Raw genomic sequence first — 23,057 nt, forward strand, 5'->3', positions numbered from 1 at the left:
TCTTGTGTGTTTGAGGCGCTTCCGAGGAGGCGGAGCCTGCGTCACGCGGCGGCGTCCCTGCAGCGCTGCCCCTCCCCCACATGGTGGCGCTGCTGATGTCTCAGCTGCAGCCCAGCCTGCAGCTCTTCAACCGCTCGCTGGAGCAGCTGGACCGGCGGCTGGGCGAGCTGGCCCGAGACGTGGCCGAGCTGAAGGGCGCCCGCCGCCGGGAGCGGGACGACCGCGCCGACTACCAGCGGCGCTTGGACGCCAAGGTGGAGCAAAGCGTCCAGCAGGTGGCGGCGCTGCGCACTAAGATGGAGAACGACCTGCACTCCCAGCATGCAATGCTGCACTACAACATCAGCAACTTCAAGACCGACCTCGACTTCAAAATCAAACGACACAACAAGATGCTGCAGGTGCGCACGTCAAATTTCTTGTCGGCGAAATATGAACTTTTTCATGCTGAAAATGTCGCAATGAAGTCGAGTCTCGCCGTTTGCAAATCTTTGACCATTGCTTTGAAATGTGACTTTTTTTTTTATCCCTTTTTCTTTTTTGCTGTCAGGTCAGCCTGCAGGCCATGAACGCCACCCTGGCAGAGCTCAAGCTGGACCAGGAACTGGAGCAGGAGCAGGAGCAGGAGCAGGCGCAGGAACAGGAACAGGAAGAAGATAAGCAACAGGAAGCGGAAGTGGCCCCGCCCCCGGAGGAGGCGCACCTCGTGACGTCACAGATGTCGGCCGTGTGGGAGGCCATCGAGCGTCTGGACAACATGGTGGTCAACAACACCATCAAGGTGAGATGCGGTGGCCTGGCGCCACCTGCAGGCGGTGCGAGTCACTGCAGACTTTGCATGCTTAGGTTGGGAATTTTTCACTTTTGGACTTTTTTCACTTTTACCACTTTTGACCATTTCTTTTCATTTTTGACTCACTTCTTACTATTTTACTTTTGGCCTTTTGATTTTTTTGTTCCTTTTCTACTATTTTGCTGTCGTTTTTAACTATTAGATTTTTTTTTAACTTACTTTTTTACGATTTATTTTGCATGTTGACCCTTTACTATTTTTTTTTTCACTTTTTGACCTTTTTCTACTAATGTTAGTTTTTTACTTTTACTTTTGGACTTGTTCACTATTTATTTTGCTTGTTTAATTTGACTTTTTGACATATTTTTTTTTACTATTTATTGTACTTTGTGACTGTTTTGCTGTTTGCTGTTTTACTGTTTGACTTGTATTTTTTGACTTAGGTTTTACTCTTACTTTGTTTATTTGTACTTCATGACTTTTCATGATTTTACTCATTATTTTTCTTTTTGGCTCTTTACAATTTGTTTGACTTTTTTTAAATTACTTTTTTACTACATATTTCATTTGTTGCTTTTTGACTAATAGCTTTTGGCACAATTTACAATTTTACTGACTTATATTAAATATTATATTATATATATATATATATATATATATATATATATATATATATATATTAAATATTTATTGGACTTTTTGACTTTCTTCATTTTGACTTTTAATTCATTTTCAACTTATTTATTTTCCTTCTTGACTTTTTTACTGTATCTTTTACTTTTTACTTTTTAACGGACTTTGTCTCTTGACCTTTTTTTTTACCTTTTATTTTACTTTTAGTTTTGGCTAATTATTCAAATGTTTTAACTTTCTGATTTCTTTTGCTCTCCATGACTTTATTCATTCACTATTTCTGACTTTTTTCTTTTACTTTTTGACCTTTACCTTTATTATCTGTCTTTAAGTTTTTGTTGATGACCCTTTCAATTAACTTTGAAGTGTGACCTTTGACCTGAGGCCGGCGTTTGTGTTTGCCGGTTCAGGTGGACGGCGTGGCGGAGGACCTGGCGGTGACCTCGGGGGTCGGCCAGCAGCTGCGTCGCGACGCCACGGCGCTGGGCGAGCGCGTGAACCAGACGGCGCGCACCAGCCAGGTGTTGTTCATGGAGACGGGCCTGGAGGTGGAAGCGGCCAAGGTGACGGTGCTGGAGCGCGTGGAGCGTCTGGCGGCCAACCTGAGCCGGCAGGGCCAGCGGCTCCTGGAGATGGACGTGGACGTGGACTACCTCTACAGCGTCCTCTACAAGAACAACGCGTCGTCGTCCGCAACGTCCCAGTGCGACTGCGGGCGCCTGGGCGAGGCGCTGGGGAGGCTGGAGGGGGGCGTGGCCAACGCCACGGAGCTGGCCAATGAGAACCGCCGGGCCCTGGAGGAGGAGCGGCGGGTGGCGGCGGAGGCCCGGATGTGGGGGGCCGAGGCGAGCGAGTGGGAGGCGGCCGCGGAGGCGCTGCGGGGGAGCCTGCAGCAGGTACGGCGGGAAAACGGTTAGGTTTGCTTTGGTGCCATCTTGTGGCAACTGTGGGGAATTGGCAAGCTTTTTTTCTGGCTGATGCCCACATGACTTTTGAACTGGACTGCTTGACTGATTACTTTTGCAGTATCCTGTTTGTCAACCTGTGTTGCTTTTCCTTTTGAACTGTGGCTTATATATTGGCCATTACTTTTATTTTTATCTTTTTGAACTTTTATTTTTTATTTATTTTACCTTTTTACTTCTACTTTGTAATTAACTTAATTTATGTCTATTCGTTTTCTTTTCAACTTATCTCTTATATAACATATATTTTACTTATTCTGACATATTTTTTGATTTGCTTTTTTCTTTTACTTAATTTTTTTTAATGAATCACTTTGAAGTTTTGCTTTTTGACTAGTTTTACTTATAGTTTTGACATACTTGTTAAAACGTACTTTGATTTTTTCCCATCTTTTACTGCTTTCTTTTACTTTGACTTACTAATGTGTTTTTTTCACAATTACTTAACTTTTTTTTAAACTTTTCATACTTTTTGTCATGTTTTTAAACATTTTTACTTGTACTTGTCTTTTGACTATTATGAACTTGTTTATTCTTATATTTACTTTTTAACATTTTGACTATTACTTTGGCTTTTTTGACCATGACTTACTTTTTGACTGTCTTTGAATTTTTGACTTTGCTTCCCAACTCATACTTCAGGTTTTCTGACTTCAACTCACAGTTTATTGGTTAAAACGACATGAATTTCACTTTTGTTTTTTAAATGGACGATTTCAACATTGTCAGGTGAAGCAGTCGATGACGTCAGAGCAGAACCGAACGACGACTCTGGAGTGGAGCGTGCGGCGTCTCAGCGTCCTGCTGCAGGAGACCCGGGCCCAAGCGGAGGCCCGGCAAGACGCCTCGCAGGCGTCGGACGGGAATCTGCGGGAGCAAATGAAGCGCGTGCTGGCCGAGATGAAACGTCTGTCGGCGTCCTTCAACTCGCTGCTGAAGGACGCCATCCGCCACAGCGACGTCCTGGAGATCCTGCTGGGCGAGGAGGTCCTGGAGTTCCTGGAGTGGCCGGTCCAGGACCAGGAGGCCCACTCCATCCCGGCCCTCCAGGAGCAAATCAGGATCCTCCAGCAGGCGCTCGGCGGGAGCAACCTCAGCCTCGCCGCCTGGAGAGGCAGCGAGCCAGGTACGCTCGGGCGGCCATTTCACACCTTCTGCATGGGAAAATCCGTCTTGCTGTTTTTCGTTAACCTTTACTTGACTTTTACTTCTCCTGTTTCACTTTTATTTTTGACTATATTTATTTTGTATTTTTTTTTACTTTCACTTTTTTTTTACTATTTCATCCACATTTAGATTTTTTTAATGTTGCTTTCACTTTTTGACTATTTCCTCTTTCAATTATACTTTTTGACTATTTCATTTGACTTTTTTTGTACTTTTATTTACTTTTACTTTTTTAAAATTCCATAACCTTTACGACTTTTACGTTTGACTTCTCCTGTTTCACTTTTATTTTTGACTTTATTTACTTATTTTTTTGACTTTTTTTTTTTTTTACTTTCACATTTTTTTTTACTTTCACTTTTTTTTTTTACTATTTCATCCACATTTTGATTTTTTTAATGTTGCTTTCACTTTTTGACTATTTCCTCTTTCAATGATACTTTTTGACTATTTAATTTGACTTTTTTTGTACTTTTATTTACTTTTACTTTTTTTAAATTCCATAACCTTTACGACTTTTACGTTTGACTTCTCCTGTTTCACTTTTATTTTTGACTTTATTTACTTTTTTTTTTTTACTTTTTTTTTTTTTTACTTTCACTTTTTTTTTTTACTATTTCATCCACATTTAGATTTTTTTAATGTTGCTTTCACTTTTTGACTATTTCCTCTTTCAATTATACTTTTTGACTATTTCATTTGACTTTTTTTGTACTTTTATTTACTTTTACTTTTTTAAAATTCCATAACCTTTACGACTTTTACGTTTGACTTCTCCTGTTTCACTTTTATTTTTGACTTTATTTACTTATTTTTTTTACATTTTTTTTTTTTTACTTTCACATTTTTTTTTACTTTCACTTTTTTTTTTTACTATTTCATCCACATTTTGATTTTTTTAATGTTGCTTTCACTTTTTGACTATTTCCTCTTTCAATGATACTTTTTGACTATTTCATTAGACTTTTTTTGTACTTTTATTTACTTTTACTTTTTTAAAATTCCATAACCTTTACGACTTTTACGTTTGACTTCTCCTGTTTCACTTTTATTTTTGAGTTTATTTACAATTTTTTTTTTTTTTTTTTTTTACTTTCACTGTTTTTTTTACTATTTCATCCACATTTTGATTTTTTTAATGTTGCTTTCACTTTTTGACTATTTCCTCTTTCAATGATACTTTTTGACTATTTCATTTGACTTTTTTTGTACTTTTTTCTTTTACTTTTTTTAAATTCCATAACCTTTACGACTTTTACGTTTGACTTCTCCTGTTTCACTTTTATTTTTGACTTTATTTACAAATTTTTTTTATTTTATTTTTTTTACTTTCACTTTTTTTTTTACTTTCACTTTTTTTTTTTTACTATTTCATCCACATTTTGATTTTTTTAATGTTGCTTTCACTTTTTGACTATTTCCTCTTTCAATGATACTTTTTAACTATTTCATTTGACTTTTTTTGTACTTTTATTTACTTTTCCTTTTTTTAAATTCCATAACCTTTACGACTTTTACGTTTGACTTCTCCTGTTTCACTTTTATTTTTGACTTTATTTACAAATTTTTTTTATTTTATTTTTTTTACTTTCACTTTTTTTTTTACTTTCACTTTTTTTTTTTTACTATTTCATCCACATTTTGATTTTTTTAATGTTGCTTTCACTTTTTGACTATTTCCTCTTTCAATGATACTTTTTAACTATTTCATTTGACTTTTTTTGTACTTTTATTTACTTTTCCTTTTTTAAAATTCCATAACCTTTACGACTTTTACGTTTGACTTCTCCTGTTTCACTTTTATTTTTGACTTTATTTACTTTTTTTTTTTACTTTTTTTTTTTACTTTCACTTTTTTTTTACTTTCACTTTTTTTTTTTTTACTATTTCATCCACATTTTAATTTTTTTAATGTTGCTTTCACTTTTTGACTATTTCCTCTTTCAATGATACTTTTTGACTATTTCATTTGACTTTTTTTGTACTTTTTTCTTTTACTTTTTTTAAATTCCATAACCTTTACGACTTTTACGTTTGACTTCTCCTGTTTCACTTTTATTTTTGACTTTATTTACAAATTTTTTTTATTTTATTTTTTTTACTTTCACTTTTTTTTTTACTTTCACTTTTTTTTTTTTACTATTTCATCCACATTTTGATTTTTTTAATGTTGCTTTCACTTTTTGACTATTTCCTCTTTCAATGATACTTTTTAACTATTTCATTTGACTTTTTTTGTACTTTTATTTACTTTTCCTTTTTTAAAATTCCATAACCTTTACGACTTTTACGTTTGACTTCTGCTGTTTCACTTTTATTTTTGACTTTATTTCCTTTTTTTTTTTACTTTCACTTTTTTTTTACTTTCACTGTTTTTTTTTTACTATTTCATCCACATTTTAATTTTTTTAATGTTGCTTTCACTTTTTGACTATTTCCTCTTTCAATGATACTTTTTAACTATTTCATTTGACTTTTTTTGTACTTTTATTTACTTTTCCTTTTTTAAAATTCCATAACCTTTACGACTTTTACGTTTGACTTCTCCTGTTTCACTTTTATTTTTGACTTTATTTACTTTTTTTTTTTACTTTTTTTTTTTACTTTCACTTTTTTTTTACTTTCACTTTTTTTTTTTTTACTATTTCATCCACATTTTAATTTTTTTAATGTTGCTTTCACTTTTTGACTATTTCCTCTTTCAATGATACTTTTTGACAATTTCATTTGACTTTTTTTGTACTTTTTACTTTTACTTTTTTTAAATTCCATAACCTTTACGACTTTTACGTTTGACTTCTCCTGTTTCACTTTTATTTTTGACTTTATTTACTAATTTTTTTTTTTTTTTTTTTTTTACTTTCACTTTTTTTTTACTTTCACTTTTTTTTTTACTATTTCATCCACATTTTGATTTTTTTAATGTTGCTTTCACTTTTTGACTATTTCCTCTTTCAATGATACTTTTTGACAATTTCATTTGACTTTTTTTGTACTTTTTACTTTTACTTTTTTTAAATTCCATAACCTTTACGACTTTTACGTTTGACTTCTCCTGTTTCACTTTTATTTTTGACTTTATTTACAATTTTTTTTTATTTTATTTTTTTTACTTTCACTTTTTTTTTTACTTTCACTTTTTTTTTTTTACTATTTCATCCACATTTTGATTTTTTTAATGTTGCTTTCACTTTTTGACTATTTCCTCTTTCAATGATACTTTTTAACTATTTCATTTGACTTTTTTTGTACTTTTATTTACTTTTCCTTTTTTAAAATTCCATAACCTTTACGACTTTTACGTTTGACTTCTGCTGTTTCACTTTTATTTTTGACTTTATTTCCTTTTTTTTTTTACTTTCACTTTTTTTTTACTTTCACTGTTTTTTTTTTACTATTTCATCCACATTTTAATTTTTTTAATGTTGCTTTCACTTTTTGACTATTTCCTCTTTCAATGATACTTTTTAACTATTTCATTTGACTTTTTTTGTACTTTTATTTACTTTTCCTTTTTTAAAATTCCATAACCTTTACGACTTTTACGTTTGACTTCTCCTGTTTCACTTTTATTTTTGACTTTATTTACTTTTTTTTTTTACTTTTTTTTTTTACTTTCACTTTTTTTTTACTTTCACTTTTTTTTTACTTTCACTTTTTTTTTTTTTACTATTTCATCCACATTTTAATTTTTTTAATGTTGCTTTCACTTTTTGACTATTTCCTCTTTCAATGATACTTTTTGACAATTTCATTTGACTTTTTTTGTACTTTTTACTTTTACTTTTTTTAAATTCCATAACCTTTACGACTTTTACGTTTGACTTCTCCTGTTTCACTTTTATTTTTGACTTTATTTACTAATTTTTTTTATTTATTTTTTTTTACTTTCACTTTTTTTTTACTTTCACTTTTTTTTTTACTATTTCATCCACATTTTGATTTTTTTAATGTTGCTTTCACTTTTTGACTATTTCCTCTTTCAATGATACTTTTTGACAATTTCATTTGACTTTTTTTGTACTTTTTACTTTTACTTTTTTTAAATTCCATAACCTTTACGACTTTTACGTTTGACTTCTCCTGTTTCACTTTTATTTTTGACTTTATTTACTTTTTTTTTTACTTTTTTTTTTTTTACTTTCACTTTTTTTTTACTTTTTCATCCACATTTTGATTTTTTTAATGTTGCTTTCACTTTTTGACTATTTCCTCTTTTAATGATACTTTTTGACTATTTCATTTGACTTTTACGTGCTTGTTTTTGCTTACATTTCTTAATATATATATATATATATATATAATATTATATTATTACATTTGCATTTGTAACCATGCCCTACTTTTTGACCATTTGAGGTTTTTGACTTGCTTTTTCCTACTATTGCTACATTTGACTATTACTTTTTTATTTGTACTTTTACTTCAACTTTTCAACTAACAATATAGTAATTAAAAACTACTTTATTTTCACTTTTGACTTTTAAGAATTGTACTTTTTGACTACTACATTTCTTTTAATTCTCTTTCTTTACCATTTTGTCTTGGTTTTTACTTTTGAAATACGACTTTTCTCTTTTGCCTTTTTGCCTTTTTGTCTTTGAGCTTTTGCTTTTATTATCCCACTGACACTTTGACTATTTGTGGGCGCATCAAACACGCCCTTAACTTTGAGCCTGTCGTTGACTCGTCGCAGGAGACGCGGAGGAGGCGCCCTCAGCAGACGAGCCGTCGTCCTGGTCGGCAGGCGGCGCGGCGAGCAACGAAGGAGGAGGACGAAGATCTCGAGAGCATCCGCAGCGGCCCGGAGGACGGGACGGCGGCGACCTGTGGAAGCTGGAGAGGAGCCTGGAGGAGTTGAAGATGAAGCTCCTCCAAATGGAGGAGGCGCCCTGCTGCCGGGACGCCTCCGATGGCGAGGAGGAGGCGGAGCTGCGGACGGAGGTGGCGAGGCTCAAGCGAGGCCTGGAGGAACACCTGCGGACCTTCAAGAACATCTTCAGCAACGCCGACGTGCTGGAGAGAAGCCGCGCCGCGCTGGAGCTCGACAAACTCCACCAGATCGTCGCCGCCAAGGAGAAGAAGAAGAAGCGAGGAGGAGGAGGAGGAGGAGCAAGAGGGGGACAACATCGCAACAGAAGGGAGGCGCCAGGTGAGACGCCGACGGGACGGCGCCCGGCTGCGGCTGGAGCTGAGGGGCGGCAAGTGGGCGGAGTCCCAAGACGACGCTTTGGCCGTGGTGCTGCTGCGCCCCCGCAACACATGAGGGCGCTGTGAGCATGGAAGACACTTGAGGAGGTGGAGGCGTTGCTCGCTGAGCGAAAGACCAAATATGATGACACTTTTTCACCACAAAAACGTTGCAACTAATAACCAATTAAATGACCTCTCTCTCTTTATATATATATATATATATATATATGTATATATTTGTACATATATGCATACAAACTATGGTTATGGGTTTTCAAATTAGGGATTTAATCCTCAAATTAGGTTTTCAAAGCAGTGTTCCAATCTAGCATTAGGGTTTCAAATTAGGGTTTAAGAGAATGCTGATCTCAGGTCAGCGAAGACGCTCCTGGTGAACGAGAGCAAACGCTGGCCTTGGCTGCTCGCCTGCTTGGGGGCGGGCCTCAGGTGGCCTCCGGTGGCCTCCGGTGGCGTCCGGGAACCAGCGAATTCCAAATGATTGGTACTCGCTGCATCTTACATGACTCACGATGAACTGAGCGAGGATTGTGCAGAGTTAAGCCTGGGATTGATAACGATATCAATCAATAACTATCCTAATCAATGACGCGTATCGTAAGAATCGATGGGGACGGGAAGCCGTGGCCGCTCCTCGTCGGTCCTTCTTTGTCCGTCAATGTTGCAAATGATATGATGCGATCGACGTAACCTGTAATGTGTCGGAAAGGAAAAAAAACAAAAAAAACAAAAAAAACAAAAGTAGGGTTTTAAACTTAGTGTTTTAAATTTGGTTTAGGGATTTTTTAAACTCATATTAGGGTTTCAAAGTAGGGTTTAAATTCTGGGCTACAGTTTAAAAGTAAGGTTTTTAACGGGTTAGGGTTTCAAACCAGGGCTTTCAAATTAGGGTTTAAACGAGGGCGAGGGTTTACAAATTACGATCAGGGTTTCAGGACAGGGATAGGATTTAAAACTAAGATTAGGGTTTCCAATTAGGGTTAGGGTTTTCAAAGTAAGGTTTTTAACGGGTTAGGGTTTCAAGGTAGGATTTCAAATTAGGTTTCGGGAATTGAAACTCAAGTTTGGTTTTCAAAGTAAGGTTTTTAACGGGTTAGGGTTTCAAATTAGGTTTCGGGAATTGAAACTCAAGTTTGGTTTTCAAAGTAAGGTTTTTAACGGGTTAGGGTTTCAAGGTAGGATTTCAAATTAGGTTTCGGGAATTGAAACTCAAGTTTGGATTTCAAAGTAAGGTTTTTAACGGGTTAGGGTTTCAAGGTAGGATTTCAAATTAGGTTTCGGGAATTGAAACTCAAGTTTGGATTTCAAAGTAAGGTTTTTTTTTTGAAGTATAAACGAGTTGTCGGGTCTACGTTGAAGACGTTTGTTCGTTTGGTCTCAAGTGAACTGAACAGACAACAAAACCTTTCTGAACATATATTGAGTCGATTGACTTTTTCTATTTATGTACAAATGGTTTGTAAAGAAACAGGTTTGAATAAAGCTGCTGATTTTTAATCAAATACAAACACTTTTTCCTTTTTGGAACATTTGAATCATGTTTATTCTACAGTACAAAAATAAGCATCAAAAATAGAACAAACTCAATCAAATCTAAACTTTTGACTGACTAAAAGTGAAGTCAGGGAGAAAAAAAAAATCGTACTTGAGCTCATTGTGAAGAATGTTTGCGTGTTTGGGTTCGTTCGCTGCGAGCGCAACAAAGTCATCAAATCACACAAAATGTCTTCCTAAGCAGCAAAGCCAAATTACAGAAAGACGTCGCTTGTGCAGATCGATTTGTGGACATTCATTTATATTTGTATACATTTGTTACGTTAAAGGCTATACGAGGAGGAAAACATGCTAAATATTAGCTGCAACTCGGGTTCAAAGCTTCAAATCTAAACACTCTTACTTGACTTGTAGAAAACTAGTTTGCATTTCTCTACGCACGACCATGCGGCCTACACAATAAATTAAACTTGAAGTGGAAAAGTCTTCGGCCGTCGTCGTCGTCATCGTCGTCGTCATCTTCATCATCATCATCATCATCATCATCGAGAAGGGCAGTGAAATTGTTCATGTAGCAATTGTTTGTTCATGAATTCCTTTTTTGTTATGAAGGATTTTGCAATTTTGTTTGGGGTGTGAAAACTGTCACGTTGCACTTGAAGGTAATGCAATGCCCTTAAATGTGGGCAAGGAGAGCCATCTCGTTTGTTTCATGTTTCCAATTTGGAGCATTTCCAAAAGTCCCCAGCTTGACTTGCCAAGGAAATTTGGAAACTTTCTGGAAATGTTGCACTTCTTCGCAACCTGACGGTGACCAAAGATTTTCGCAGTTTCTCATCTTCATCGGGACCGAAGATGAAAAGAAAAGTCGGGTCTTGGCAGTCCAGACCGGCGGCAGTTCTTGCAAACTTGACTTCCTGTCGTAGGCACATTTGAAAACGTGACCAGCGTCACGGGTGAGGTCGGCGGCGGGTCGCGTAGGCGGCGCACGAGGAGCAGAAAGGACGCGGCGGGTCGGCGGGGATTTGCCGGCACAGCGAGCACATCGGCATCCGTGTCTGGTGGAGGAAGTGGGCCGACTTCCTCTCGGCGAAATCTGCCTGGCGGCGCCAGTCGCGGTCGGGGGGCACGTCCAGGCGCAGCGGCCGAGCCTGAACGCCGCCTCCTGGGGACGCGACGCCGGCGAAACGGCCGGGACGGGACAAGGTGGCGTACAAACTGTGAGGGGCGGAAGCGGCGACCACTCTTGATTTGGGGAGCGACGAGGAGGAGGAGGAACGATGGGGAGCGCGGGGAAGGGTCCCGTAAGTCAGCGGGACGCCCGCGTGGCGCTCGCGCAGAACCGCGACGTCGCCCTCGTCCTGATGGAACCGCCATCCGGATCCTGATGACGACAAAGGCAAGCGTCAGAAAGCGTCACACACGGGTGGGGCTTGTCGGGAAATGAAATGACAAACAATCTCTTGAGCCCAATTTGGACATTTCAACTTTGGGCTGTCCTCATTTTTGTTGTTGAAACGTGTGAGACGAGTGCGAGTGCGCGGGATTCTCGACTTGGACTGCAGATGACAATTGTGCTGACAAAGAGGAGACTTTTACCTGAGCTGGGGGGTCGTGCGCCTGGCGGGGGGGCGTGCTGCGTCGGTGGAGGCGCGTGAGGCGACTGGACGCCGTGACGGAGGTGACGGGAGGATGAGGAGGCGGGGAGGGGGCGGGGGAGGGTTGACGAGGAAGGGGCGTGGCTGGACACCGAGACCTCGTGAAATAACGTGAAAAGGGGAAGGTGGGACAAAACAAGATGGAGGAAGATGAGCGTGAAGAAGGTAAATAAAGAAAAAATCGAATTAGACTGACAGCAACAACAACAACAAACAAAGAAATAATTGGTTGTTAACCAATTAAATGTGAATGAAGTTGAAGAATGCTCAACGTGCACCTGTGGCACGTGACCACACGGTGGCAGCAGAAACAAGCGTGTGACTTACAGAGTGGGCGGGGCCGAGGTTGGCCATGTTGGAGCTGCTCAGATTTCGAGTCACCCTGCGCAGGTTTTCGGCACTGTAGCTCTCGTCCGCGCCGTCGGGACACTGAACACAAAGTCGACATCAATCAATCGCTTTTCGCCGTCAATGGATCTCAAACCGATACGATCTAATTACATACACAAATCGGTGACATCGGCAGTCAAATTGCCAACTTTTTTCATCGGCGTCGGCACAAGGTTGCTTTGATTTTTTTCTTCTTTTTTTTTTTCTCACCTTGGGCATGACGGGCGTCCTGTAGGCGTGTCTCTCGATCTCGGCCGTCGGCGTTTTGGAGCGTCGTGATCCAGACGGGATTCTCTTCAGTCCTGCGGCACAACAAGGCCACAAAAACAGCAAGACAGAAGTTCAGCAATTTTGAATTATGTACACAACAACTTGCAGTTCTAAATTTTGACTTTTGCCTGACGAGGCGTCCCCCAGGGATCCTTCCTAGCTCCCATCAACTTCAGCAGTATTTTGAAAATATTGAATTTCTGTTTAAATAAATGCTACAGGCAATTTACCACTGTTGTATTGTTATGCCGGTCTGCTTTTAGGTTGTATTTCATTGCTTCGTTCAGATTTTTTGGTTACAAAAGTTCAGTCTAAACAAAGTTTTAAAAAACATTTTTTTAACCTGCTATGCTGCTTGTAGTGTTGCAGTGCATGCTGGGAGCCAGCAGGCTGGCCTGGTACAGCGAGTCCAGTTCTGAGAGCTCCTCAGCGGGAGATGGCTCCGTGCCCGCGCCTCCTCCTGCTACTCCTGCTACTGGTGCATTGTGGGAGCTGTAGTATCGGTTGACGTTTTGTGCCCAGCGCTCCACAGGCAGCAAGGCTCCGCCTCCCTCCGGACAGGAAGAGGAAGTCACGAGTGGCCGACTGACGGCGGGCACAGGCGGGTGATTGTAAAGGGCGGGGCTGATTGGTTGAGTGGCCAGATGATGATCGGGAGGGTCCGATTGTAAGCAGGACCACTTCCTGCTGGGGGGTCTGTCGGAATAAGGCTCCTCCTCCATCAGGTTGTTCGCCGTGTCAGGTGGTGGCGCCATCGTGGAATACGATCGATAGGTGGACGGGAACTCAGACGGGAGGGGGGCGGTCCGCTGGGGGGCCGCACCCTCGGGCAGACCCGGCGAGGTCATCTCCCTTGGGGGGCTTTGAGCCAACGAGACCGCCGCAGGAAGTGACCTGGTGCGGACCGCGGCCACGCCGATGGACTCGCTCGGTGCAGCGGGGGGGCCGGGGTCGTGTGACGAGCTGGTGTGGGTCGGGAGGGGTGTGACGGGACAAGCAGGGGGAGATGGAAGAGGAAGAGGAAGAGGAAGAGGAAGAGGAAGAGGCGGGCCTTGCTGCTCCTGGCTGGAAGCTGATTGGTCGTCTGAATTGCCAGTCAGAAGTATTTGGTGCGGGAAAGGCTTTTCACTGCCGAGACACACAAAACAAAAACAAAAAATATATTGGTCAGTTACAGAGTGAGTGTGTTAATGTGTGTGTGACAAAATAAAAAATAAAAAAAGAGCAATGATGATTTTAACCCCACAGAGCTGCTAAATGAACACTGAGCTCTCAAAAAAATAAAAATAAAAATCAATGTATATATGCGTGCGTGTGTTTGAATCTGCAGATTGAAGGAAGCCAAAAGTGACCAAACTTAAGAAGTCACGTTTTTGGTGTTGCCGAGAGGTGAACGCCGACTCCTGATTGGCCGAGCAGACAGCATGTACCTGTGCGGCAGCTGCTGCTGGTCATGATGAAGATGATGAGGATGATGAGGATGCTGTAGCAGCAGCAGCAGATGTTGCTGCCTGCCACGGGTTCTCCTCATGCCGCGCTGCAGTCGGGCGTGGCCGCGAGACACGCCCTCGCTCGCCGGCCTGAGCTTAGCTACACGAGCGGCGGCAACCGCAAAAGCAAAACAAAGATGCAGAAAATAATATGATTGCATGCATAAATCAAAGGCAACATGCTGGTCAAATGTGAACAAAATAATAAAATGGTGAAAGGATGTGCTGCTGATAAAACAAAAAGCTTTGCTGCAGCTTATTTTGGATTCATGGGATAACATAAAATAAATAAATAAAATAAACTGAAGTATTTGTGTATTTCAAGAAAAACCTCCAAATGCTGACTCTCATGGCTGAGATTTTTTCATTACCTATAATGTCCATAAGATGGCAGTATCGCACGACTTGGGTTCTAATTAATGTGGAGATCAACTCACATCAACATAAAGACACCACCAGAGGGCGCCAAAACTGCTGCTGCTTGTGAATAGTGATGAGGTGACGTTTTCAGACAGGAACTAACAAAGAAGTTCCCAAAAAGGACATTTTCAAATGCTGAAGTGCAACTTCGTTAGGGGGGCAGCCAGCCAATGGTGGGCGGAGCTCTCGTGACCTCATTTGCATACGCGAGACATGATGAGGATCTTACAGACGGCTTCGTTGACTGCCGAGAGGGCGGCGGCGACCTCGCCCGCCTGCTCCAGACGCACCGATTGGTCCAGCAGAAGCTCCGCCTCTGACAGGCATCGATCCAGACTGTCGCCTTTGCCTGGGGATGTAAACACAAAAGTATAGTTTATTTAGAGATATGCCTCTGTCGACACAGTAAGATGTACTTTTTTTGTTTTTTTTAGATTTGTCTTGATTTATAAAAGAATGAAAAACTAAAGCATTTTATGAATGATCGCATAAGTATTCACATTGTTTGCACAATACATTGTTAGGTGTTGAAAGACTGGATATAGATGTGAACACAACATCACACGAGAAGCGCAAAGATGCGGAAACACAAACGACGTCATCGCATCAGGACAAAACGTCACATTCTCACTTTTGTCTTTGGCTCACTCGTCCTTCTCTGACATCCCGCGCAAGTGTGTTGTAGTGCGTGCGTGCGTGCGTACCCTGGATCTGCAGCTGGTCCAGGTCCAGGTACTTGCTGGGTCTGGGGTTGAACCCGAGCTTAGCCTCCCTGTCCTTCTCTTGCTGCCGCTGCTGCTGCTCCTCTCGGGCCCTCCTCAGCACCTCCTCCTGAAGCTCGTCCAGCTCGCTGCGGCCTGCGGGGGGCGCTGTTCACACACGCACGCACACATACAAACATTTAGTTGCAAGGCCACGGCTGGAAAGTAACAGTTTAATCATTTTTTTTCTTCTTTGCTCCACTTTGCAATATGGAACTTTTTTTCAAAAATATCTTTAGAATAGCCTTTTTATTTAACTATTTACGACTGACATGTCTTCTAATTAGTAGATTAACACCTAAGCTGTTCACAATGGGTACTCCTGCAAGCCTCTCGTCAAGTTTTCAAACTGGATTCGGGCTACAATTTTCCACGCTTCGTCTGCAGATGAGACGTCGTGTTGTGTATGTGCAGTTTCATTTTTCGTAGGCAGGTGGCAGTAGCGATTCTAAATGGAATATTCTGCGTTCAGTAGCTTTAAAGAAAAAGAAAATGGCAACGACAATTTAAAACAAGTTTGACTTTGACCTGAATTTTCCCAAGCATTCACCTTTTTTTTTCTTTAGAGACAAGGAGAAAATAAGTGTTTCTACATATTTATATAAATTTACTTCCAAAAGAATATGAAAATAAACATATCGCCTACTTGCAGTTTTTTGTGTGTGCTCTGTCTAATATAAAAGTATTGAGTTGACCGGTTGAACACGCGTCGTACCGGGGCTCCCTCTAGAGGCCGAGGTGACGTCCTGCGGCAGCGCGCCGCTGCTTTTGGATCTTGTGTTTTTCCACGATGGTCCTGACGAGGAGGGCTGCTTGGCCACGCCCTCTCTGCAAGTAGCACAAGCGCACACAAACATGTTTGTCAAGCCTGCTTTAAAAACAACAACAACAACAACAACAATATGAAATCGACTGCAAAGTTGGTCATAACGCCGCCGCTTCTGCTTTTCAAACTGGAGTCCGTGCGAGACTTTTCAAGCCTCAATGTGATTTTTCTTCACACTGACTCTCTACTTTTCATTTGTCAAACATTTAAAGTGATACCTTGCTGTGAGTTTGTACTTTTTTGCCTTGCTGTCTGCAGTCAGGTCAGCATAGCAAATGAGAAACTGTTCTCAATTTTGAACTAAATATCAATAGCAGAGCCAAGAAAACCGAACAGTGATGTGAGCGGCTTCACTGTACTTGTTACAATCCAATGATTTTGTCCACACAAAGAGATTTTTTTTTTCCTGGTAGAAATGCAAAATGCCACACGAGTGCGTCATCTCACCGCTCCAGCGAGTGAATCTCCAGGCTGACGGGGCTGCTGCTGTTCCTCTCGCTGCTCTCGTACCCGCTCTCCATCCTCTGGATCAGCCTGGGAGGGGGCGGCGGCCGCTCTCTGATGGCGGCGGGGAGCGTGCCGGAGGAGGTCGGCCCGCCCGATGTCACCTCCTGCTGAGTTGGCAGGGCGGCACCTCCTCCCTCCACCAGGGCGGCGGCGGGGGTCCTGATGTGGTCCGTCGGGGGGGTGGCGAGCGGGCTGTAGCCGCCCTGCCTGCGTCGCATGAAGATGCTGTCGATGTTGAGCGCCTCCCGGCGGGGCCTCCACGCCGGCCGGTACCTCCCCGCCAGCGCGCCCCCCGAGGAGCCGGATTTGGAGTCGCCGCCGGCGCTGTCGGCCTCCCAGTCGCGAGGGTTCGAGGACGGCGTGGCGGGCGCGCGGTTGCCGGAGGAGACGATCCCGGCGGCCGGCAGAGAGGAGGTGGAGGAGGCGGGGAGGGCTCGGCTGTGGAGGAGGTTGCTCATGGTCTCCTTCAAGTCGCGCAGGCGGCTGGTTGAGGAGGAGAAGGCGGATTTGGGGGCCGGCCGAGGAACCTGCCGCTCCTTCAGCGTCTCTCCTGCATGGGGAGGGACAAGACGAGCTCGTGTAGTCACTGACAGGAGCAGCAGGAGATGTGAATACAAAATGGATGATATGTCGGATGTTAACATGGCTGATGACGGAAAATGGCTCAACTGTAAGACCTTCAAATACAATCTCGCTTTTTTTCCACAAAAAAATTTAATTTAATTTAAAAGATTTACCCTTTTGCTTATAGAAAAAGCAAATTGACAAGGACATTCTACAAAAACTTTTTGCTTGTAGGTTTTTTCCTGTTTACAGATTCCTGATAAATTAGTGTTTCTTGGTTTCTTTGTCTAAACAATTTCACTAACTATGAATGCAGAAAGTAAAGAAAATGGCGAAAACCAAATACTTGAGATCCTAAGTTGGCAGAATTTGAAACATTTAACATTTATTCTTAAGTCGTTTTAAGTCAATTACAGTGGAAATTATTTCACTGTAGCACAATCATGAAACAAAACATAGCCGTAAAGAATATGAGACTGTTAATATATATTTTTTTAAAGTTAGGCAAGGTAAATTTATGAGCACACCTATAACTAACGCATGTTAAATGAATTGGTGAAAAATATGCTTTTAATATCTAAAAAGACAAACAATTGATATTTTGGGTTAGATTTTCTGCCCAAAATAAAAAGAGCTAATCTAATTAGCAAGAAACTTTCTGTGCTTTAGTGGCACATCTGGATCGGCAATTTTTAAAAACTAGAGAGGAAAAAAGTTGTTGTTGTTTTTGAAAGGGAAAAATGAACACAAAGTGTTAGCTAACGAAGCTAACATGCCTGTTTTGGGAATTTGGAAGAAAAGTGGCGTATTCAGAGAAAAGCCAGGCAAGCGCTTTGAGAACGTGGAAGCTCCACGCAAGAAGGCCAGAACGCAGATTCGAACCCTGAACGTCAGGACAGTGAAGCAGACGTGCTAACCACTACAAATCCGTCACCGTACCCTCGCTGTGGTAACCGGCCGACGAGGCTTCGTTGTCCGCTTTGGATCTGCGGAGGCGGCTGGAGCCGCGCCTCCTGTCCCGGGCCGGGGCCGGGGCCGGGGCCGGGGCCGGGGCCGGGGCCGGGGCCGGGCCTCCCTTCCTCAGAGTCTGCCGCTGCTCGCCGTCCGCCGCGCGGCCTTGCCAACGACAAGTACGGCAACACAACTTTTACCGCACACGTTAAAAAAAAACAAAAAAAAACAATACCAAACAAAAACAAGATAACAAAGCACACAAAATGAAAACGAAATGAGGTGATGGCGGTGAGCAGTGATTCGGGCCGGGGCGGCAGTTGCACCCGCGAGGGTCTCGCACCTATTGCATCCAGACTGCAGAGCGAGGCGTGGTGCGGTGCATCGGGGCGTCGGGTGCGGACGGCGCTTGCCGGGGGGTCCGAGGGATGCCGAGCGAGCGCGGGCTCACGGTGCGAGGGGGCGGACTGTCGGGCCGAGGTGCTCTCCGTGGATGAGTCTGTGCGAGTGTCGCTGGAGATGGACGGCTCGCGGCCTGCGTGGGCACAGTGGGTGTGTGGGGGGGGGCACACTCGGGTTAGATAGCGTGTGGGTGCCTCACATACACATCACACCTTCTGCTTGCACAAAGACAATCAGAAAAACGGGATCATTTGTGTTAAAAAGAATACAGCATTTTTTTTTTTAGGTTTTTCTACTCCCACACACACACACAAGACCTTTAAAACAATTTACATTTAGTAAGACTTGTAAATGACGTGCGCGCACTAAATGTAAATTCTCCCACTGTTCAATAAACACTGACTCTCCTTTCCCACACGTGAGGGTATTGCAGTTTGAAAATACTGTTACAAACTGTTATTAAAACAAATGTTTGTTGATGAAAACGATGACAGCGACAAATTGCATACAACAATGCAGGGCTGGGCGATACGGCCTTCCACAAAAATCGACCATTTAAGCAGATTTTTTTTTTTCGCCTTCACTGCTGAAAAGCAAATGACAATGACATAATTCAAACAAGTTTTGCTTGTTGATTTTCTTTTTGTGGTGACACCAAAAAAAGCCTACACACTTTTTTTCTCCCGGCATGAACTAAGTGATTTTGCCTTGTGGATGAATAACGTATCAAATTAAAAAAAATCGAAATCAATGTTTTGTAAAAGCTTCCTCTTGGAAATTGTTTTGTCGAAACATGTACACTCGTGCTCAAATGTTTGGAGGCTGATTAGAAATGTCCTTATTTTCAATCGTTTTTTTTTAATTACCACAATGAGACTATTTCTGATCAATTTAATGTTAGCTGTTGTAGAAGTGAGGCAAGGTGATAACTTTGGTCAAATGTTGAGGACAAACAAATCATTTTATAAAGTATAAATGGGCACTGGGCTGAGGCTACATTTCATTTTTAGAATTGATTATTTTTGTGATGATCTCATCAATTATTCAAGTAATGGGATAAAAATTGATTTTGCATTTCTAAACAATACTTATCCAAAATATGCATGTAAGTTGCAACCTCACTGTAGTATCTGCTACTTTTAACGTGTGTGTGTGTGTGTGTGTGTCTTTAAAAGGCGGGGCCTGGCTTGGTGAGTGCCGTGGGAGTCAGCAAATGAGTTGGCTGTTGTAGCTAACGTCTGTAAGTTAGCTTCTGCATTGGCAATTGCACGTTTCAAGTGTCAAATTATTATAGTCAGGGGTGGCCAAGTTCGGTCCTCGAGAGCCACTATGCAACCTGTTTTCCACGTCTCCCTCCTTCAGTGCAGCTGAATCGAATGATCAGCAGATCAACAAGCTTTGCAGAAGCCTGATAACGACCCTGATCATGAATCAGGTGTGTTAGTGGAGAGAAACATGGAAAACAGGCTGGATAGGGGCTGTCGAGGACCCAACTCAGCCACCCCTGTCCCAAGGTGCGATCTGCGTCAGACTGCTTTGACATTTTTCAAATGAATTGAGTTTTCATTCATTTTTCAAATCAATGAACCGCCCAACCCTACAACAACAACTTGCACGAGTCAGCGAGCGCCGTCAATCTCAGTACTACTACGACAACGACTACGGGCGCGAGCACGACCACGGGCGCGACTCACCGCAGTTTAGTTACCTGCTGTTCTGCGGCCGTGCTACTACTACGGCTCCTAGCTGTGTTGTAGTTACCCGAGTCCTCGCTGTCGTAGCACGCCTTGTTGAGGTGGTGCCGCCGCCGGTCCGAGTCGAGGCGCGGCGCCGAGTCCTGGGCCGACACGGGCGTGCCGCGGGGGTCGGCGTACAGCAGCAGGAGGGGCTGGTAGTGGCCCTTGATGCAGCGCGACACCACGTCCTTCCACTTGGGCCCGATCTGCCCGCAGCGAGGACGCAGTCAGGTAAACAAACAAAATATGTGGATGCAAAAGTATTGGGCCACATGACGCAGCACACGCGAGAAGTGAAAAGTGAGGAGAAAGTGCAGTTGTTGTTCCCCTTTCAAGTTTGGACAGCCGCCACTCAACTGGGAAGAAAACATTCTACATCATCTGTTATTTTTGTGCATTATTAACCAATTGAAAGTGTTGAAAACAGCTTGTGAACAAAGTTGGTCGGTACATTATTTGTGCTGATCAATAATGGATTGGTTGCTTCTTTTTTTAAATTTTTTAATTTTTTTTTAATTTTTTATTTTTTTTACATTTTTTATTGAATTGGTTGCTTTATTTTTTATTTTTTATTTTTATTTTTATTTTTTAATTTTATTGGATTGGTTGCTTCTATACAATTGGAACGGTCGATAACTCGCATAGCTCTTTTTTTGTAGCTTAAAGATGGACTGAGTATTAGTTTGGGGTGAATTACCTCATAGCTCCACACAATAAGTCAAGTATGGCAATAATAATAAACAGTATAATGTGTAAAATGATTTCTTAGTTTAGGAGATCTTTGGTTTTATAAAGTATAACAATAGTATAATATAATGGTGAATTGGTGCGAATGTGTCCGCGGAACTCAAATTACTAAACACGCTCGTCAACACATAAGCGAAAGTGTCCTCTACATGACATAGCGTGAAGCAGAACAACAAATGCGCACGCACACACACACACACACACACACACACACACACACACACACACACACACACACACACACACACACACACACACACACACACACACACACACACACACACACACGCACACACGCACACTCCTGCCTCAGCAAAGATGCGCCATTCGACTCGAAAAAAAACTCATCTCACAGCAGTCGAAAACGTACCCGCTGGTTTGGTGGAGAAACTGTCGTCTTCCTGTCTGCTTTTTTTTCCTTCTTCAAAAGTGAAACTCCAACTTGTTATTTTGACCCTTCCTCCACCCCCCCCCCCCTCAAATGAACACCTCCAACTCGAGAGATCCAACAGGATGTTCACAAAACTTGTTGCAGATGCGCGCGCGAGAGGCAGAAAGAAAGAAAGACAGAAAGAGATTGCAGTGTGGGCAAAACTGTGTGCGTGTGCGCGCGCATGTGTGTGTGCGAATGTGTGTGTGTGTTCTGACCACACCCTCGTCCATGTCCAGCTGGAGCGATAAACAATGGAGGGAAATCCGTGTTTTCACAAGCAGCTGTGGGAAAGGTGGCGAGGGAATGTCATTGGACCAGAGAGGCAGAAGAAGGGATGAACGGAGTTTGAAAAAAGACGACAAAGTACTGGAAAGAAGGTGTGTGTGTGTGTGTGTGTGTGTGTGTGTGTGTGTGTGTGTGTGTGTGTGTGTGTGTGTGTGTGTGTGTGTGTGTCGCAGGGGGAGGGGTCATAACGTGATGAACGCATCCCCCGTTGTCTCGTGTATTTTGTCATTTTTTCCAAGGGTTAGAAAAAACATGTTGACTACCCACGATGCACCTCTGTGAACGGCCAGCTGGGCGATGCTGACAAGCAGACATATGACGGCGTGTTCTTCCCAACGTGTCATTTGGTGCCATCGTTTGTTCTTTTAGTCGTCGCCGTTCCCACGGAGCAGACAGAATATATCCCCGTGAGGTTTGATGTATGCTGTGTTCGGAAATGTTGCTGCTCAGTGCATGATTACCACAGCCATGCTAATTTCCATTAGCCCCTCTATGGCGTTTTACATTATATGTTAGCAGTAAGCTAGGAGGCGTTTTTATATTTTCTTGTGCGCATTTCCTTGAATTATTTGCCGTTTCATAATTCAATGTCCAAAAGTAACCTTTAGCAACTGGTAAGTAGCAGTCATATTTGGACAAAATAATTCATGTTAATTTTATATATTTTCATTATAATTTTACTTGTGTGGCTAGCTAGCTTGTTTAGTTTAGATGGCTAATTGTTAGCCTCATAACATTCCATGATATATGTCCTAAATTGTAAATAATAGTAAAATAATTGTAGATAGTAGTAAAGTATAAATATGTTGTGCTTTTATAATGAATTACTGTGCTGGGTCTGGGAAAAACCTTATCAGCCAGTATGTGACGTGGCATTGGCAGGCGACCACCCAAAGTCAAGTGCTGTCGAAAATAGAAGCCGACTTGTGGTTGTATTATTATTTTAGTTTCTATACACACACCCTGGAAAGTACTCTCGTGACGTCACGTGATGAGTTGCCAAGTAGTTGCAAGCATGAAAGATAAAAGTTGGCGAACCATCCAAAAAACGTTGAAAGGCACGAACCTCCTTGACGTGTGCGTCGTCAAAGTACATCCAGCGTCGGATTTTGGTTTGGAAGAAGAAGGTGGAGTAGTGGCGGCCGTAGTAACACACCATGCCCACAAGGTAGAGCTCTGCCTGGCGAGCCTTCTCCTCTGTCACTCTGTAAAATAACTACGCACGCACGCGCGCACACACACGGACACGCACCTTATTGTACAGTCAATCCCTCATACTCACTAATCACTCAAATTGATTAATCGTGTTCGAAGACGGTTTATTTTCTGTTTCCACGTTTTTGTCTGCCTAATT

General features: G+C 42.0%; 2 protein-coding genes across 8 annotated transcripts in view; one reads left to right on the forward strand and one right to left on the reverse strand.

Moving 5' to 3' along the window:
* LOC147163389 (multimerin-2-like) overlaps positions 1 to 10,277 on the forward strand; it is a 31,896-nt gene extending 21,619 nt beyond the window's left edge. For all 5 annotated transcript variants that reach the window (XM_086093121.1, XM_086093125.1, XM_086093122.1 and 2 more), the window contains 5 exons: positions 16 to 401; positions 551 to 781; positions 1,837 to 2,322; positions 3,121 to 3,517; positions 8,255 to 10,277. In XM_086093121.1, the coding sequence (XP_085949247.1) occupies positions 16 to 401; positions 551 to 781; positions 1,837 to 2,322; positions 3,121 to 3,517; positions 8,255 to 8,835 (2,081 nt within the window). In that variant the 3' untranslated portion in view covers positions 8,836 to 10,277. The remainder of the gene's footprint in view (positions 1 to 15; positions 402 to 550; positions 782 to 1,836; positions 2,323 to 3,120; positions 3,518 to 8,254) is intronic.
* The window catches only part of LOC147163392 (ubiquitin carboxyl-terminal hydrolase 54-like), a 31,797-nt gene continuing 19,009 nt past the window's right edge, over positions 10,270 to 23,057 (reverse strand). For all 3 annotated transcript variants that reach the window (XM_086093119.1, XM_086093120.1, XM_086093118.1), the window contains exons 9-22: positions 22,770 to 22,919; positions 20,264 to 20,444; positions 18,444 to 18,635; positions 18,089 to 18,265; positions 16,526 to 17,135; positions 15,968 to 16,080; positions 15,196 to 15,360; positions 14,721 to 14,840; positions 14,012 to 14,171; positions 12,925 to 13,709; positions 12,522 to 12,613; positions 12,249 to 12,350; positions 11,863 to 12,019; positions 10,270 to 11,647 (exon numbers count right to left, since the gene is read on the reverse strand). In XM_086093119.1, the coding sequence (XP_085949245.1) occupies positions 11,214 to 11,647; positions 11,863 to 12,019; positions 12,249 to 12,350; positions 12,522 to 12,613; positions 12,925 to 13,709; positions 14,012 to 14,171; positions 14,721 to 14,840; positions 15,196 to 15,360; positions 15,968 to 16,080; positions 16,526 to 17,135; positions 18,089 to 18,265; positions 18,444 to 18,635; positions 20,264 to 20,444; positions 22,770 to 22,919 (3,438 nt within the window). In that variant the 3' untranslated portion in view covers positions 10,270 to 11,213. The remainder of the gene's footprint in view (positions 11,648 to 11,862; positions 12,020 to 12,248; positions 12,351 to 12,521; positions 12,614 to 12,924; positions 13,710 to 14,011; positions 14,172 to 14,720; positions 14,841 to 15,195; positions 15,361 to 15,967; positions 16,081 to 16,525; positions 17,136 to 18,088; positions 18,266 to 18,443; positions 18,636 to 20,263; positions 20,445 to 22,769; positions 22,920 to 23,057) is intronic.

The sequence above is a fragment of the Leptonotus elevatus genome, chromosome 13 (assembly GCF_054856555.1).
Source record: "Leptonotus elevatus isolate MCC_2025b chromosome 13, RoL_Lele_1.0, whole genome shotgun sequence".
In the NCBI taxonomy this organism is placed as follows: domain Eukaryota; kingdom Metazoa; phylum Chordata; class Actinopteri; order Syngnathiformes; family Syngnathidae; genus Leptonotus; species Leptonotus elevatus.